This window comes from Cynara cardunculus, assembly GCF_001531365.2.
Source record: "Cynara cardunculus var. scolymus isolate 2C chromosome LG 8, CcrdV1, whole genome shotgun sequence".
In the NCBI taxonomy this organism is placed as follows: Eukaryota; Viridiplantae; Streptophyta; class Magnoliopsida; order Asterales; family Asteraceae; genus Cynara; species Cynara cardunculus.
The window spans coordinates 7280839-7299435 of record NC_037535.1 but is presented as its reverse complement, the minus strand read 5'-3'; the positions used below and the strand labels follow the sequence as shown (position 1 = coordinate 7299435).

General features: G+C 34.3%; 2 protein-coding genes across 3 annotated transcripts; both read right to left on the bottom strand.

Annotated features, from left to right (window-relative positions):
* Window positions 1-1964: 1964 nt before the first annotated feature.
* On the bottom strand, window positions 1965-6622 carry LOC112516525 (transmembrane 9 superfamily member 9-like). Its single transcript, XM_025123607.1, has 7 exons — window positions 6392-6622; window positions 4714-4878; window positions 4517-4626; window positions 4101-4209; window positions 3887-3999; window positions 3628-3778; window positions 1965-3345 (listed from the first exon to the last, which is right to left on the bottom strand). Exons 1-7 carry the CDS (start codon window positions 6512-6514, stop codon window positions 2188-2190), a joined length of 1929 nt encoding a protein of 642 aa, XP_024979375.1. The 5' UTR covers window positions 6515-6622; the 3' UTR covers window positions 1965-2187.
* A 4135-nt stretch (window positions 6623-10757) lies between these two features.
* Window positions 10758-16934, bottom strand: LOC112517147 (probable cyclic nucleotide-gated ion channel 5). Of its 2 annotated transcripts, XM_025124489.1 has the most exons (9): window positions 16853-16934; window positions 15585-15655; window positions 14863-15442; window positions 13560-13772; window positions 12529-12830; window positions 12268-12379; window positions 11774-12010; window positions 11299-11676; window positions 10758-11175 (listed from the first exon to the last, which is right to left on the bottom strand). In XM_025124489.1, exons 2-9 carry the CDS (start codon window positions 15617-15619, stop codon window positions 10876-10878), a joined length of 2157 nt encoding a protein of 718 aa, XP_024980257.1. In that variant the 5' UTR covers window positions 15620-15655; window positions 16853-16934; the 3' UTR covers window positions 10758-10875. The 2 variants fall into 2 exon arrangements, with proteins under 2 accessions (XP_024980257.1, XP_024980256.1); XM_025124488.1 differs by lacking the exon at window positions 16853-16934 and having other exon boundaries at window positions 15585-15988.
* Window positions 16935-18597: the final 1663 nt, after the last annotated feature.

The window sequence follows — 18597 nt, the reverse complement described above, 5'->3', positions numbered from 1 at the left end:
ACGATATTTAATGTTTAATATGTCAAAAATACGAAAACTAATAAATAATTATAAGTCGGTATCATGATACTACCATAGTACGAGACTGTATAATTACAAAGTTAAGATTATTAAAAATACAAATTCCAATAATTAATTACAATATTTAATATTTATTTCATAACATGGTTAAAGTCTTTTTTTGATGTTGATCTTTTTGCAAGAAGAAAACTAAACGTTCAAAATCGTCCAACAAATAATATATTACCATGTTTTTTTATATTTTCAAGGATTGGAATATAAAAAAATTATTATTTATTTTTTTAATTTGAAATATACTTAGAATTGAAGTCAAATAAATTATATAAAAACAAGTATTTTATTGTTTTAATTTAACTGCATATCTATACTATATTATAAAGCATTTGACAAAAATTCTTAAAAATCATCTTTTATACATGATGTACTGTTTATTGATGTATATTACTTAAAATTCAAGATTACAAGTAAATTATGCATAAGCACAACTTATTTAGCTTCATATTTGAATTCTTGTGACTAACTGTAGATAAATATAATCAAATACAAGATAAAATTCTCATTTAAATATATCTAAAATATAATTAGGATAATTATTAAGTTATAACAGAATACTTAGTTATTATCTTTATAAAAAATTATATTATTAAACCAAAAACAAATTATTTCATCATTATATCTAAATTAAATTATAATAAAAAATTAAATTAACGAAATTACACAAAAAATGAACACTTTATATATATATTTTTAATTTTTATGATATATTCAAATCTATATTTTAGAAAAGAAAATTATTATTTGTTCAAAACCACATGAATCCATATTATAATATCGACATAGACCAAAAAAATAAAACGAAACATTAAAATCGAGATATATCTCACTGCATTGTGCGAGTACTTTTCTAGTATTTATATATGTGTTTTTGTGCGAGTACCTTTTTAGTATTTATATATGTATTTGTAAAAAGACGGGCAAAAATCAGTTACGGCTAAATCTTTATAATTGGTCTATACCCCACAATGAACCAATAAAAACAAGTTATAAGAGTGGTTACTTCTTATGATTCGGTCCACTTCGGTCGGTAGATTTTTCTAGTTTAATACTTTTGACTAGGAAAAAGCAAACCTATGATGATCCATTCTTAAAGAAATCGTAGCCGATAGAGACTAATTGGTCCCTCTTCAAAGGGTAAAATTGCGGCTTAATTAGATTTATTGGTCTATTTGGCTTATTTGCACAACTCATTTGGGTTGTTTACTTACGGCTTATTCGCACAGAACATGACTTAATCGCATAGATGACACCCTACCCCTTATTTAAAGCACCTCCTCTTTTCCATATGAGACACTCCACCTTCGGCTTCTTTATGATTTTTTGTTTTGATGTTCAAATAATTAATATTGGTGGGTAAATCGATCATTTATGTTATTCAGACTGTTGGTTCAAATAAAAAAAAAAGGTAAACAACAACACTCATTTATCCAGACAGACAAATTTATCCATACAGAACTTGATAAAAATTTTGGTAAACAACCCTTAATATATGTATGTGTATGTATATTTAGACATGGACAAAATGGTTCCAGTGACCTAAGTATGTAACCGGTCCTAGACCTTGCCCTCTATCGGACTCAAGCTTCAGTTAAGCGTATTCAGTTACGTACTTATATGCAGCCGACTAGGGTTGTTCGTGTGTATGCGTTCCTTTTAAACCAAAATAGTCAAGATTTCCCAAATACCAATACTCTAACTTATGAAATATAATTTTTAAAATTAAAATATGATATTAGTCCCTAGAATCATATTCAATTCAAAAACCGACATTTTACAAGTCACTAAATGGAATCCTTAGACCGTTTGGTTCAATTAGAAAAAAAAAGGGGTAAATAAACAAAAACAAAGGGAAGCATTTGACATTGAAGAAAGAGAGCCAAGATTCATGCCATATGGTAAGACGAAGACAATAAACTTCACACAGAAGAATAAGAATAATCCTGATACAAACAGATAGATTGATAGATAAACAAGAACCAAAACATCCAACTTTCAGAATCCTCTCAAATCTCTACATACAAATTATGCAGACCAAAATTCAAAACAAGTATCCCTAAACATCCACCATCCTTTTCCTAATTTCCTCCTATATTACCCCTTACTACTCAATCAATCAATCTTCACTGATGAATAGATCAGCCTTGTGAACCAGAAGCACGCGTAGAAACCAATCGTGCCCGTCAGCACAAAGAAAGCATATGACGCGATCAGCATATACCCAAAGTACAATATGCCAGAAACCGGCTTCGTGATGTTCAGTTTCGTGAAGAAGTAAAAGATCGTGTATAGGAACAGGTATAAAGCAGAAGAACCTGATGTTAGATATGATCTCCACCACCAGAGGTAGTCTTCGCTACAAAGCTGGAAGTAGCATAGCACTATTGTGATCTCGGCACAAGTCACGATCAGAATCAAGAACACGATGAAAAGGAAACCGAAGATATAGTAGAACTGCTGTAACCAAATTGATGTTAGTATGAAAAAGAGCTCGATAAAGACTGCCCCGAATGGAAGTATACCACCAATCAGGATGGAGAAAGCCGAGCTCATGTACCAAGCTTGTTCAGGTATTTGCCTAGGGATCTTATTGGTTTTCACTGGATCTTCAATTGCTGGCTTTTTGAAACCAATATAACTTCCCACAAAAACAAGTGGAACGGATATGCCAAACCACAAGAATACCAACGCAAACATGGTACCAAATGGCACTGCCCCGGAGGATTTCTCACCCCAGATCAAAGCATTGAGGACGAAGAAAATGGCAAAGGCGATTCCTGGGAACATGAAAGCGGTTTTAAGGGTGATTGTTTTCCATTCGGTTCCTTTGAACGTTTTGTAGAGGCGAGCTGATGCATACCCACCAAAGATGCCCATGAGAACCCAGAGTAGAAGGAGGGCTGTCATGAGCCCACCTCGGTTAGATGGTGAGAGAAATCCTAGCACAGCGAAAATCATGGCTATTAAGATCATGCCAAAGAACTGAACACCAGTTCCGACATAAACACACAGCAAATCCGAGTTAGGTGGAGGACGGAAAACATCGCCATGAACCAGTTTCCATCCCGTTTCTTCTTGGGCCTCTTCTTGTGTTTCTAATTGGTTGTATTTGGAGATGTCACGGTAAAGCGTCCTTAACATGATCATAGCCACCATACCCGATAGGAAAAGAACAATCATAAGGGAGTTCACAATTGAAAACCAGTGAACTTGATCATCTGCCATTAGAAGATAGGTGTCCCATCTGGATGCCCATTTGACATCACTCTCCTGTAGATCAAAAGAAATGCACAATATTGATTGGAATTAATAATACTCCTTCTGTCACAAAATAAGTGTCTTAGTTTGTCCCAAAGTGTCCGCTTTCAAAAGTAAAATTGTGAGATGAAGAAATTCATTATCCCCTCCATTACCAAAGGTAACATTGTCATTTAGTTAACTAAAAAGTATAATAATTAAATATTTCTAAACCTGTGTCTTTTTTTCATAGTGGATATTTGTTTTGGGACAGAGGGAGTAATAGTTGTGCTATATCTTTAACGTAAGACTGACCTGGAAATCGACATCATAAGTGAAGATGATCTCCTTCTTATCTTCGACCTCTTGTGGAGGGTCAGAGCTGGTGACCATCCGTTTGGCATGTGCGTCACAGGTTGTTAGACGGGTCTTTCTGCTCCATTGGCCATCATATTGATGCTTGACACTGGATCCAACCAAACAATCCCACAAATACAATCCTCATAAAGCTACCAGGCTACCACTAAAGTAATGCATCAATTATCAAAACAACAAAACTCTTAAGTGCTATTACCTGAAAGCATTGACTTCAAATCCTACAATCCTTGCAGAGTCTGTTTGAATGTCCTTGTGAAACTTGACTGTGAATGTCAAATGATTGTTGATAAAATACTTTTCTTCCTTTGTCTGCAGATAATCACAAGTTAGAAAAAACACTTAACTGGTTCAAAGCTGATAAATTGAAGTTAAATTTGCTCTTGTTACTGAAGGCTGTTTATGTTGCTTACTCCAGCATACTGTACTTTGCGTCCGACAAAAAATCCATGCTGATATATAATGGGTGAATCCTTTTCCATCCTTGTCATGGGTACAACCAGAGGTAGATTGTCCAATATCCTGTCCATGCAAGCTTGAAAATTAATTACATGAAGAACTGGAAGTATAAAACTACTCCTTCCGTCCATATTTCTATTTTAGTTTGTCTCGAAAAGTGGTCCACTTAAAAAAATAAATGGCTACTTTCCAATTCTACCCTTGTGAGATGGAGAAATTCATTACCCAATGGTAAAATTGTAATTTGGTTAATTAAAAAGTTTAACAACTTGCACATTTTAAAACCATGTTTTCATAAATTGTGGACATTTATTTTGGAAGGGAGGGAGTATATAATAGCTCAATTCAAACTCCTGTGTTCAGCACTCACATGTTAACTCTGTACTCATCATCTATCTTCTCCTTAAATTCTTTGGCTGTTTTCTCATTTAGTACTACACGACATACAGCATTGCACATCTGTGGCACTAGCATTTGAAACTGCAAAGTAACTTTGGTTAGGAAACTCTAGCACACAGCACAAAAAGGATCATAACTGACAGGCAATCTCCAAAAACTGTAGTTTACCTCATAGGGAGAATTTTCTATACGATCACCGCGAAGAACTTCCCCAAGATTCTCAGCACTATCAACTATCTTGTCTGGGCGACAATAAGGGACAGAATAATAAGAATAAGGGAGCTGGGTTTTTGTAGAAGCGAGTTTGTTTACTTTTACCCTCAGAGCATCTCCCTAAAACACAAAACAGAAACTTTTTATACACTTGATAACAAGGGCCTTATCAGCAGGAATTTCAAAAAAAAAACTCGAGCATAAGACAGTGCCACATTGCCACTGGCAAACATGTTTTTGCAGCCTGTGATAACAAAGAAACCAGGATATTGTCGCTTACCAATCAGTCAAGTTGATTAGAGTGCAAATGCAACCAAAATGTACAAAGTATATACTTATGAGCTATGTGCATATGTAAACAGAGAGATGCTGCATGTTCAGAAGTCTATCCGAATATTAACAGGCTTATTTCCAGTTCACATATAAGCTTTAAGACATATATAGGAAACACTTAACTTCACATTTAAAACATGGGTTATTCGATATACTTCACCTAGATTAAGTCGTACAGCAGAACATCAAGAAAAGTGACACCTAGCTGCCCCCTAGTGACATACAAACATTTTAACCATTGACTATGGTTTATCATCCATTTTATCATTACACTATACTGTCTGAATTTCATGTTCACACAGTTGTCCTCCATTCTACAAATTTGTGTTAATTTGAGATAAACATTATACATGAGATATCGGGTTTATCAACATAAAGATGTTTATCTAAATCAAAGAAAAAATAACAAAAAGATACACATGCTTACTCATTGAATTCGGAATTAGCAAACACTATCAATTTTGAATGATTTTCATTTGTTTAAAGAAAAACTTTAAACATGGGGCTCCATCTTGCCCTTTGTGTTATTTATTAATAACTGTAACTGTAAGTTGTTTTTACGAGTGTTGTTGTGTGTGTGCATACATATACACACATACAAATGGGGTAGTAGTATTTAACGATATCATACAGGAGTACAGCACTGATAGTTAATAAGCAAGAGGTTCTCCACATACAGCAAGTAGGGCCCCACTTGTTGGCCATACAGGGGCTTACATATGGGAAGATCTGCTCGATAAGCATTATTAGCAGTGTGTGGGGTCCTAAAGCTAATAAGCCCAACTGTTATCTTTTCATCTTTTGAAATTAAATCATTTTCTTGAACATAATCTAGCCGACCTAGTCGTTATAACATACATCATCCAAAATTCTTTCTTAGTAGCTAAGAACTAAAAACACCAAGGACATGCAATAGACATGGTGTTACCACAATAATCAGAAGCTGTGATCTCAGAAGACAATGATACCAATGAGGCAGGATCAAGAACAGAATGCTATTGTACAAAGATATAAGATCACCATACCAAGTAAAAACTCCAGCAAAAGTTTCCATTTTTTATGTATCTTGTCGGATTAATGAAAAAACACAAGCTAATGCATACAGAAATGAATTTTTACCAATGGATCTTCATGAAGAATATACAAAATATCAGATTCTTCCACAATTACATTCAAATCAATAAAAATACCACACAGGTGGAACGATCTACTTGAATCACAGTTAATGAGCAATAAGCAATACCCTAACTAGAATGAATAGAGTAGAAATATAACATTGAGATAAAACAGTATTTCTTGCCTTGAAGAAATCCTGAGGAGCGACACCAGGAAGGTAGAAGGAGTGTCCATGGATGGATAAAAGAAGAAAAACACAGATCCATATGTGATGAATCGGAAACCCTAGATGCGATCGGTTACCCATATCATGAATCAAAGGGAAAGATGAAAGATTTCAGATCTGGTTCAAATCTGTGTATGAATCTCTCAAATTCTCTTGTAAATCCCTCTCTCTCTCTCGGGTCTGAGTTGTGAGTTTGGTTTTAATGGCAAAACCTGCATCCAATTGGGGATCAAGAAGATGAGTGGAGAGTGGAGAAGATTAAACTAACGACAGCCGTTGGATCCCTTTCTTTATATGGATATGATCGACGGTTTTGACTTTTTAGTTTGTACACACTTCACCATATTAAATTTTATTCATCTGTAATAAAAATCAATATGTTTAAAGTAATTATAAGATTATTAATATTATTTTTTTAGCAAAATTAATTAGTTATTGTTTCCTTAACTAATAAAGGGTTTTTTGTTTGTAGCTTTAACTTATCTCACAGCTTATTTAATCGGTTATAAATTATTATTTTTAATGGTTTAATGAATAAAAAATGACTTATTTAATAAGCTTATTGGGAAGAGCTTTATACATAAAACCTAACGAACTTTTTAATTTTAAGTGATTAAATCCCTAAAAGAAAATTTGAATTATTGAACTTTTTTCATTTTAAATGATTAAATCCCTATATTTTTTTTAATAAATAAACAATCAAAGTTTTATAAATTGGTTAACATCTTTTCAACCTCCAAAAGCTACGTGTAATCGGTTAGGAAATTCAAAAAATAAAAACTAAGGTGTCGTTTACCAAACGCTTACCCAAGTAAGCACTTACTAAGTCATTTTATTTTATCGGATGAATATGACAATGACTAAAAATTTTACCCGGTAAGAGCGAAAACAAGAATCGAGAGTCTTATCCGGTAAGTGAGGACGAGAAAACTCTTACCATGGTTAGCGCTTATCGGGATAAATTATTGCATACGATACGTTTTAGTGAATAAAATCTTACCCGGTAAGTAAGCGATAGTGTTGAATTTTTACCGATAAGTGCTTACCGGGTAAGTATTTAGGTAAACAACCCCTAAATCAGATAGCCCTAGTACCCGATGTTATTGCTCCCCCTCGTTGCTCCATCGTCGTCCGCTCTCTATCAATGTTTATCGTCGTCATTGGTCTCTACCATCGATTTGCCTCTTTTTGATCCTCTTTTTTATTTTTCGGTTTTCCCTCTTTTTTAATTTATCTATATATATTTCTTTAAATTGATGTAAAAAAAGAAGAATTGAAAGATAAAAGAATAGATCAAAAAGAGGGAGATCGGGGCAGGGTCTAACAGCTACGATTGACAATATAAAGAATAGACGACCATAGGATGCGAGGGGAAGTGATGTCATTGGGTGCAAGAGGTTTGAATTAAGGGGCTGTTTACTGAACACTTATTTGGTAAGTGTTTACCGAATAAATTTTCTTATTGGATGAACATGACAAGGGTCAAAAATCTTACCGGGTAAGAGTAATGAAAATGATGGAGAGTCTTACCCAGTAAATGAAGATTATGACTTTTACCCAAGTAAACGCTTACCCGGTAAATTGTTGCATTTAATACGTTTTGATGTACTAAAATCTTACTCATCAAAATAAATTATAGTGTTGACTCATATAAGTAAGCACTTACCGAATAAACATTTGGGTAAACAGCCTGTAAGTATGGTTTGAGAATGTATATAACCAATTTTTAAAAGTTCAATGATTTATTTATTAAAAAACGTTCAAGTATTTAATCATTTAAAATAAAATAAAAAATAGTTTAAGAACTTAATCAGTCAAAATAAAAAAGTTGATTGTACTGTTTTGAACATTTCCCGAGAAAGAATGTAAATACGCTGATGAACTACACCATTTGTAATAGCTTCTCCAATAGAACATTTTTTGATAAATCTATAAAATTAAACTGGTTTACGATTGTAAATATGACGTTTCTTTATAATAAGAATTGCACGTAGATTTTATTTGATAACCGATTTTTATGACACCCTCCTTAATAAATTATACCATTGAAAAGGAGAAGTTAGATCCAAGGCTCGTAACCAGTTTACGATTGTAGATATGACGTGTTTTTGGAGAGGTATTTAAATTTCTTTTTCCTCTTTATTTATGTTGGAGGAGAATTTATAGAATCTATTGAATTAAAAATTCTCAAAAACTCTATTTTAAATGGAGAGGTATTTGCTGTTTTTTCAAAACCACATAAAACTGTATTATAACATCGGCTGAGACAATAAAAAACAAAACATTAAAATCGAGATATATCATGCTACATTACGTGAGTATGATTTAAAATGGTTAATTTTTTTTGAAATTAAACTGTTTTTTTTAAGGCAATGGGAATATGGGATGGGGATTGCTTAAATATAGAGATTGCTTAATAAATAATCCAACTGCCCACTAACTAATTTTGGTAGTCAGTACCCATCTCTATAAATTTTTTATATACTCTAAATAGTTATTATAAAATGCTTTTTAATTATATAAAACGTTTTTAAAAAACCACAAAAAGTAAACAATACGTTTCATAATTTTATATTTTTGGTAGTTACGAGATGTAAAATGATAGCTTGAAAAATTAGTCAATTACAATATTTTATAATGTTATACGAAAAGTAATGCGTTGTATTTTCATTCATTATCATATGTAAGCCAGATATTAAAATATCTGATTTTGAAATGAAGGTTTTGGGACTTTGTTACATAGAGTAAAATACGTTACTCATTTTCATTTTATGATATAAGATGAAATCTACGATTACTGTTAAGATGCAATGCTAGTCTCTCTAAACTAGTATTATACTTTCGGACCTTTTTAAGTGAAAAAATATATATTAACAAATGGTGAAGTTGACTAGGAGCGGTAGAGAATCAGAATAGAGATGATGAAAGTTGGGCCAACGAAGCCCAAATCATTGTGGTCCGGTCCAAAGGAGGCCACTTTGTAACCAGGCCGACCCGTCTCATTCCGAGTCTAAACTCAAATAGTGCAATAACTGTTTCCATGTGGATGTGGTATGGATCTAATCTAACAATGGCAAACCCCTATTCAGATTTCAGAGTCGAGTGATTGTTATATGGATCAGATTGAACTGATTACTGACTCTCTCTACTCTGTAATGTTAATGTATGGTGTTTTATAAAATTAAGACAACATGGAACAAGTTGTTTTTGTACTATTTAACAAACCAAACCAAACCAAACCAAACCAAAACAATCTTTCTTTTTTTATTTAAGAAATTGTTAATTTGTGTAAAGGATTTTTTTTTTCTAGTTTGTTTTTTTAACATGAACAATATATTTTTTATACAAAAATACTTTGTGCCGTTTGGTTTGCTGGATTTAAAATTAGATTTCTTTTCAATTTTGTATTTCATTTAAATAAAAGTCCGGAATTAAGATCCGAGGATTTCATATGATTTGTTTTGTAACGATATTTTATAAATTATTCGTAAAGAATGGAATGAAAAATTTCATTCCAAATCCTTAAAAAACATCTCGTCAAAACCAAACGCTTTTGGTTTGTGAATTTCGCAAGATTTGAAATTAGATTCCATTTCAACCCCGTTTGGTTTATATCGAAATTGAAATCCCACAAACATAGGATTTAGATAAAAATCATTGAACTAAAAAGAAATTAGAACCCCATATTTCTAATTAGAGATGGTCAAAAACCGATCAGAGGCTAAACTGGTCCCAAATTGGTACAAAGTGCATGTAATGTTGGTTAATGTTAATAAAAAGATGACTCTCGATAGGCGGTTCCTTTTCGGGCGGCTGGAGGACAACCGGCCGCCTATGGGTGGTAGGGAAGGGTGGGTGGTACCACTCAAATCATTCTCCATCAAATCATAGTCTAGAGCCAAATGAAACTGATTCCATACGTTTCCGGATTGGATTCAATCGGCCTCGCTCCTTTCTTCATTTCAAAACTGGGCTAGCCGGTCCCCATAGCGACCAAAAATCCTAAGCCCTGCAAGCCCGACCCAATTTTTATAAAAAAATCTTTTTACACGTATATGTTATTAATTATGATTTTCAAAATTTAGCATTGAAATAGACCGTAAATACTTAATTTTTTTTGAAGAACTTGAAAACATTGATTTAAAAAAAAAAAAAACTTGTATTATAGTTGATATAAACTTGAAAAAATAAATGAAAAATGGGTAACCTAAGCTTGAAATTCGGTATAATTTGTAACTGTTCCAGACCGCTATAACCGGTCCCAATTAGTCTCGGACCCAATTTGAGCATCCTATTTCAATAAGAGGGGCAAAGTTGGAAAATTTTTAGGCCATACCTATTTCCAAATGCAGAATAAGGCACAACAGAAATGGTGTCTTTACCACCATTAGTTACAGTTACAGCAAGTCTACAAGGACTGTCAACATTAACAAACAACAGAGCTAATCAGCATCAGCAGTAAAATCAGGCTCTGGGGGTTTTGGTAAATTCACCAATTCCCCACCAGTCTTTAGATTCCGGTCCCGATCCCGGTTCCGCTGGACCCCACGAAGCGCATTGGCTGCGAATCTCGAGACCAAGAATGTAGCACCAAGGCTGCGAGGACCACCGAGGGCGGCCTCTTCTTCTTCCTCCTCTTTGCGCCGCTGCTTTCTCTTGCAATATCTCCGCCATGCTGCCTGAATGAAGCATGCCGCCCAAGTCCGCCACTGCTGTGAGTAAAACCTGAAAGTGTGTTGTACCTGTGAGAATATATGAAACCCCATTAGATAACTCACTAAAAACATTTCTCTTGGTAGAGAAGGGAGGAGGTTCCAACATATACATAGAAGAAATGATCCAAGTCTTCTGGCAGTATGCCGTACCTGTCTGCTGTGCAGCCGCCTAAACTGCGCGGCAACAAATTTCAACTCATCAGCTGGTAATGCAAACGCCTCCACCTCTCTCAGAGCCATAACGGTTCTAGTTGAAGATGGAAGGTTAGAACCGGATTTCGGATCAAGTGCCCACGTTAGGAGCTCCTCTCCACAGAAGTCTCCTTCTTTAAGCAAGCTCCGGTTGAAAAAACCGCTTCTCCCACCATCCGTCGTTACACTCTCCAACCGCCCACGTATGATGAACAGCATTTCATCCACCGGATCTCCTTCTCGCACAATGTAGCTATTATACGTGTATAAACACGGTTTTAGTCGTTCACAAATCGCATCAAGCAACCTCTCATCCATCTTCTCAAACAAAGGAACCTGAAATTAAAGGAAGTCACCAGCTTAATCCATACAGATAGCTTAATCCATACATAGTTTAATGGAAAAACAACCAAAGAGTTCCCAAGTTACCCACCCTCTTGACCAAAGAGAGACAAAGGTGACGCTTTATGTCCCTTCTCAGATCCTTGGGTAAATTCTGAACCAAATTCTCTTCATCCACTCCACGAGTTTCTAACCACTTGTACTGATCATACCGCCTTACACGCTCACGAAGATCCTGCGGAAGTAATCGATGATGCATCCACTGCTCCGCGTCACGCCTCTTCACTCTCATTTCTTCAAGACGGATGGTAAGAGATTGAAGGTATGTCTGTTACACCATCAAACAAACACCATTAATCTCATTATCAAACCATCACATCCATATCCAACTATTATATCATTTTGAAAGAACCATAAATATTTTGAGGACCTGGGAACTAACTATTTTTCATGTATCAATTCATTATGAATAATTTTTTTTCATGAATATCCATCACGACATTCGTCATGAATAAGACATAAATACCGGGGTCTCAAGTTCTCATTGCCCCTTGTTCATTATATCATATATGTTCATAGCCTAACCTGCATGTTGCCAATCAACAGAGCAAACAGAATAAGCCCGGATATGGCCAGTGTAATAGAAAATATAGACTCTCCAGGATAAGTGCTGGTTTGAAGCCCCTGCCCAAGAGTACTGTCACAAACAAAAATCTTATTAGTAGATAACACTTCCAACTAAGATCCGTATTTCTATTAAAGAAAGGTTATTGAATGTTCATTGTGGTTCTTTTATGGAAGCAAATTTTGATTATAAACAGAGGAATATTGAAGAAATCAATTAACCTCAAATTCTGCAGCCCCCACCAGAGGCAGTAGCAGTACTTGGATACGAACTTCCTTGATGAAACGATTCCCGATAACAGAGCCTGCTGGAAAATTCCAAAATCGAATGGTGGATTGTCACCATCTGGGGTGCAAGCCTCTGTTAAAACCAAGCTACTGATATTGCTCCAGCTACCGTAGCCTGGCATGTGGTCATTTCCGCAATACAAGAAATTTGTATCGTGATTGCTTCTTTCGCAAGCTCTTTGCCAACATGTATCATTACGCTCTACAGACAATATGTACCACAAGGCCCCAACTATCTGCAAAAAGGAAAAAAAAGTTTAACAGGTAGCTAAGAAAAACTATCCTAAGGCTCATTTGTACCAATGAATGCACCAACACCAAGTCCAAATTTTGTAAAGATGAATAAACAGGTTTAAATAAAATATGCTATAAATCTTCATGTATTACTAACCATAAGGGTACGAATAATTATTATATACCAACAGGAGGAGATTGGTTATTGGTTGATATTACAAAAAATTAATTCAAGCTCCATTACAATGAAACGCAAGTCGAATGATGTCCCACTGCTTTAGCCTAACGGGTAAGGAGGTGGACGTCCTTGCAGAATGAATGGAAGGTCTGGGATTCGACTCCAGGCACCATCCACCTTCACCAGACTTTACAATCACACATCTTATATATTGTTACCTCAAGGGCATAATAATAGTAGAGGGAAGTTCCATAGAGAACCCGAAGAAAAGTTGAACAAGGGAACTGCTATCTACCATTGGATCTAAAAAATAGATGGCCTAGATCTGAATGTAACCGCCTCTATAGTCATGGATTCGGTTTTGACTAAATGTAACCCCCCGGGTAATCATTCACAGCTTTTGGATTAAGAATAGATGGATGGATCGGATTTAGTACCCTTGTTCTCCTTTTTTTAGTGTTCTTTTTGAGCCCACCCTCCTAATATAGAATTATTAGAACAGTGACATTGAATGTAGCAGAAACATGGATAACCATCTAAAACAGTAGCTTACATGACTAGCAAGCATGTACAGCAACAAATAATAAGCAGCACCGGCCCATGCAGTTTCAGCAATAACACCAGCAGTCCTTTTCAGTTCCGAAGTCAAAGGCGCGATTCGTGCAACTCTGGGGATATACTGAAGTAAAAGAATGAAAAATATGGCTTGCTTTGTAGACAGTACATCTGAACCTCTAGACCTCTGTAGAAATCTCCAGATAACAATCTGCAATATTATAAAATGATGTAAAACCGAACAACAAAATTCTCCCACGTATCCTGCATATTTCTTACTGATCGGTAAAAATTGCAAAACCAAACCAAACAAATCCCACACAAAGGTAGGGTTGGGGAGTGAGATGTATGCAGACCTTGCCTCTACCCTAGAGGGTAGAGAGGCCGTTAAAATCCTAATAGAAGAACAGTCAAAATCTTTCCTCATCAACGGAGTTCTCATAGCAATTATACAAGTTTCTTGTTAGGATGGAAAACTTCTACAACCAATGGATGGGCAAACAATATAAGAGAAATTGCCAAGCAGAACAAGAGAAAAATAATGCATTAAGGCTCTTTGTGGTTTGAGAAAATAATGGAAAATCAAGAATCCTTCAAGATTTTATTTCTTTACCTATTTGAAGTGGTGCCATATGTGTAACTTAACACATATGGGAAGCTCATAATATATAGATATGTCCTCCAAGATTTTGTTTCTTTAGCTATTAGGGAGCCGTCAGTTAGGGTATCAGAGGCCTGCGTTAGATGGAGGGTTGCGTGTGTTTTCTTACTTCTTATATGTTTCCTTTGTGCCTTTTTCTGCTTTTGTTTACTTTTTCCTGTGTGATAGTCTTGCTTAGTATGTTTCTTTTCCTTATTGCTCATACTCTGGATATATATAATGGGTTTGGTTTGGTTATGTAATCCAAGAACTTCAACATCCCCTAATACACTTTCTGTCTCTACTTTTAGCAGCTAACTTCAAAGGAAGGAAACTAGTGGCAGAGAAAATGATGTTGAAGTGAAAAAGTCTGATACTCTAAGTTGTGTGATATTCCATAAGTTCGTCTAAATTAACTACTCCCTTGGTTCCAAAATAAATGTCCACAATGAAAAAGGCGGACAATTTTCGAAATATGTAATTATTACACTCTTTAATTCACTAAATAACAATTTTACCCTTAATAATAGAAGAGGTAATGAATTTCTCCATCTCATTATTAAGGGTAGAATTGACAAGTAGGCATTTGTTTTCAAAGTGGACATTTATTTCGGGATAAACTAAAATAGAAATGTGAACTCTGGTAAATTCGGTATCTAACCTGTGGCAGGGGCAGCACAGCAAGAAAATCAATGATAAAATACCAGCGCAAGTATCTCTTAGCTATTTGTGCAGGATCTATCACAAGTTCACCACGTCCAAAAACCCGTGATGATGGGGCAATGTAAGCAGTTCGGAATTGAAGTGCCATGTGAATAAGATAGAAGGAATCAACCATGGTCCTCAGTGTTGTGACTATGATGGCTAGCTTTCGATCTATCCCAAGGCAAGTTTTAGACTGATCAAAGACAGGAAGATAGAAGAATAGCGGATCCACAGATAAGGCAAGAATACAGGAGACAACAAAAAACTTATTCCATGTGAGAAGGAATTTATCTTGAGGGTCGAAGATCTTTTTCTCTGAAACCTTAAGATCTTCTGCAAACACAGCACGAGAAACTCCAAATCCAAGTGATCGACCAATTGATATAAGTCCTTCGGAACCTTTCCTAATTCTCTTTTTGAAAGATTTTGAGGGGATTGCAGTTGCATGATTCGGACGACTTATTCCCTCAAATCCATGTTTGTTTAAGGCAACTGAGGAAGAAGGTGATGATGATCTAGAATCTAAATCATCCAACCTGTAAATGCAAAATGGAGAAAGCAATTATATAATTAATGAAGCATCCCAAAATTAGAAATAAGTACACAAATACAATAACTCTACTGGTTTCATGGATCAATTTTTCTCTGTAACCAAAGGGATGCTTGAGAAAAAATTACCTCATAAATTGGGACTTTGATCCACATCTGAACATTTTGTCCAATCGTAACACAGAAATCCAATAATCCAACTGTAGACCAACAAAAGAGTATGAGGTTAGGGAACTAATGCAAGACCAACACCCTTGGGGTGCGTTTGGTATGCAGAGGTACCAGACATAACAAAAGCTTCTTGTTCCATATGTGATGCGACAATTGGACTCGGACTGGACTGGACGAGTGGGACAACAAGGCATTCTTTCTGCCCTACCAAAATAGGTGGAACAAATTAAGAGAGATTGAGATAAGCTTAATAAATTATTAAATTGGCGCCGAAGATGCATTTTAGGGCCCTATGAGTCTCAATCAAAGATTTCATGACAAAGTCTTTTAGGAAAAACTCCCATAAATGCCGAGAATGAAGAATACACCAACTTTCTATAGCGTTGTACACTTACGTTCTCTCTTTATACTTTCTTGCATTAAAATCAGTTAATTTTCCTTTACCGATTGTCTCATTGGAGGCTGGCTCCAAAAGATCAAAACCCTTTAGTGATCCTCTTATTGGAACCTAAATCAGGCAGTATCAGTGAACCACATCCAAGATTCCACTTTCCACAGATTAAACCTATGGAGACAACAAAACCTAGTTCTACTTCAATCTCATGCAATTGCAATTAGATGTCCAACAATCGATCTGACAGTGAATTAACACACCCTAAAACATCCATTGTCCACCCAGCAAAATAGATGAATGTCTATGATTTTAGGCTTTTATTGGTTCCATACTCAACCAAAATTATTTAACTATCAAATTAATCACGATCATATCAATCCCATTACTCTTGTCCGATTTTAATCGAAGTGACTAACATAAATGATCGATTTGGATGAGGAAAAGAGAGGGAAAGAACAATTCGACGGATCATCTCAGTCCGATACTTTATGTTGGTTAAAACCGTCCAAAATTGATGCAATCGATACTATTTCTAGAATCCGATTCATAAAAAAAAAACGATTAAACTCATTTCAGATACTTTTACTGGTCCAATTTATCACAAAACTCGACGAAATCCGGTATATTCACAGACGATGATCATGTGTTGGCAAAATTCATCTTCGTTAAGTCCACCAAAAACAGAATTGAACTATCGAAAAAGTAAAACTCAAAACCTAAAACATATCTAACCGCAATTTTGTTTTCTTGAAGACTATCAAAATCAAATACAGTGATCAATTACATCAACAGAAGAACAATAATCAGAAACATGAGTGAGAACTGAACTTACAGTTGAAAAATGTCCGCCGGACTAAAACACCGCCACCATCGGAGGTGTTTAATTGGGAGAGAAAAGGGGCTAAAATGGCGAGAGAGAAATCAGGGCCCAAGGGACCCAAATAAATCTTCGAAGATGTTTCCTTATTTGTGGCAAGGTCCGATGTAAACGTATCCCATCATCAGATATTCAGATTCAAACATAAACATCAACTTTTTACAAGATAGAGTAAACTACAAATTTGGTCCCTGTTTTTATCACAAATCAAACCTTTTCCCTCTACATTTTTTTAAATTCTAAAACGGTCATCGTGGTCAGCAAAAACGATCAGATTTGAGGCATCTCTCTCACATCTGTTATAATATTTGAGTTAAACGTACGGCATTTTATCGATTTTTTGTTTTTGTTCTGATCAAAGTCGATTTTATGATTTTGGTTCATGTCGTTTTTTATTGGATAAAAGACATAAAATGGATAAAATGACAAAAATGTTTTCCATTTTAATGGCTGTTAGAGCAGACGTCAAATCCGGATACTTTTACAAACCATTATATGATCATTTTGTAATTTTAAAACTATAAGGATAAAAAATATTTATTTTCACAAACTATAGGGACTAAGTTTGTAGTTTACTCTTAAATGTAAACAAATTTTGTTTGGCATTTAATGTTATTTTATTAAAATAATATAAAAGAATATTCAAATCCCAATATCTATATTATATTATAAATTATTTGACAAATATTTTTAAAAATTATTTTTTATGCATGAAATACTTTTAATGATTCATATTACTTAAAATTCAAAATTACAAGTAAGTTGTGTGTAAGTACAACTTATTAAAACTTCATGTTTGAATTCGTGTAACTAACTGCAGACAAACATAATCAAATAGAAGATAAACATCTCATTTTAAATATAAAAAATATAAAATATAATTAAGATAATCATTGACTTCTAACAAAATACTTGATTATTATTTTTATAAAAAATTATATTATAAAACCAAAAATAAAAAAATGAATTCAAGAAATACACAAAAAAGAAATTTTTAAATAATTAGTTTGGTACTAAAATCGATATTTTTTTTTCAATTATTTATGGTATCTTTATAATTATATTTTATTTAAAAATAAAAACATTATCATATTCTCAAAACCACATAAAATCGTCTTATAACATCGACTGAAAAAAAAACATTGAATTCGAGATATATCTCGCTGCATTGTGCGAGTACCTTTCTAGTAATCAATAATTTATAGAGAAATATTCTATAACTATTTGATCTATTTTAATGTATCTTTACTACATGCAATTGAAAAACCAGATTCAAATTTAAAATATATCAAAACTTTACGATTAAAGAAGTTGTGGAATACTGCTACTGCCTTAAAATAAACTATAATTTTACAGTAATGTTGAATTATACGTTAATAGATTGTTTTTTTATAAATAACTGAAGTAGTTATTATTGCTGCTAACTTAAATAGACTAGATATTTTGTGGTCGATATTGAACCACTGGTCAATTAATGAAGGTAATCGAAATTTAACTACGACTCAATGCCACTGATTTTGCAACCATCGTATATTGTTTCCAATTGTGATTAGAGATTGTCTTGGACTTAATTAAGAATTAACAAGGAGCTCGTTTATGTTATATTATAACAGTATTCGTGCAATGCAGCGATATACATCTTGATTTTTTAATATTTCATTTTATTCTTTATCTCAGTCGATGTTATAGTATGAGTTTAT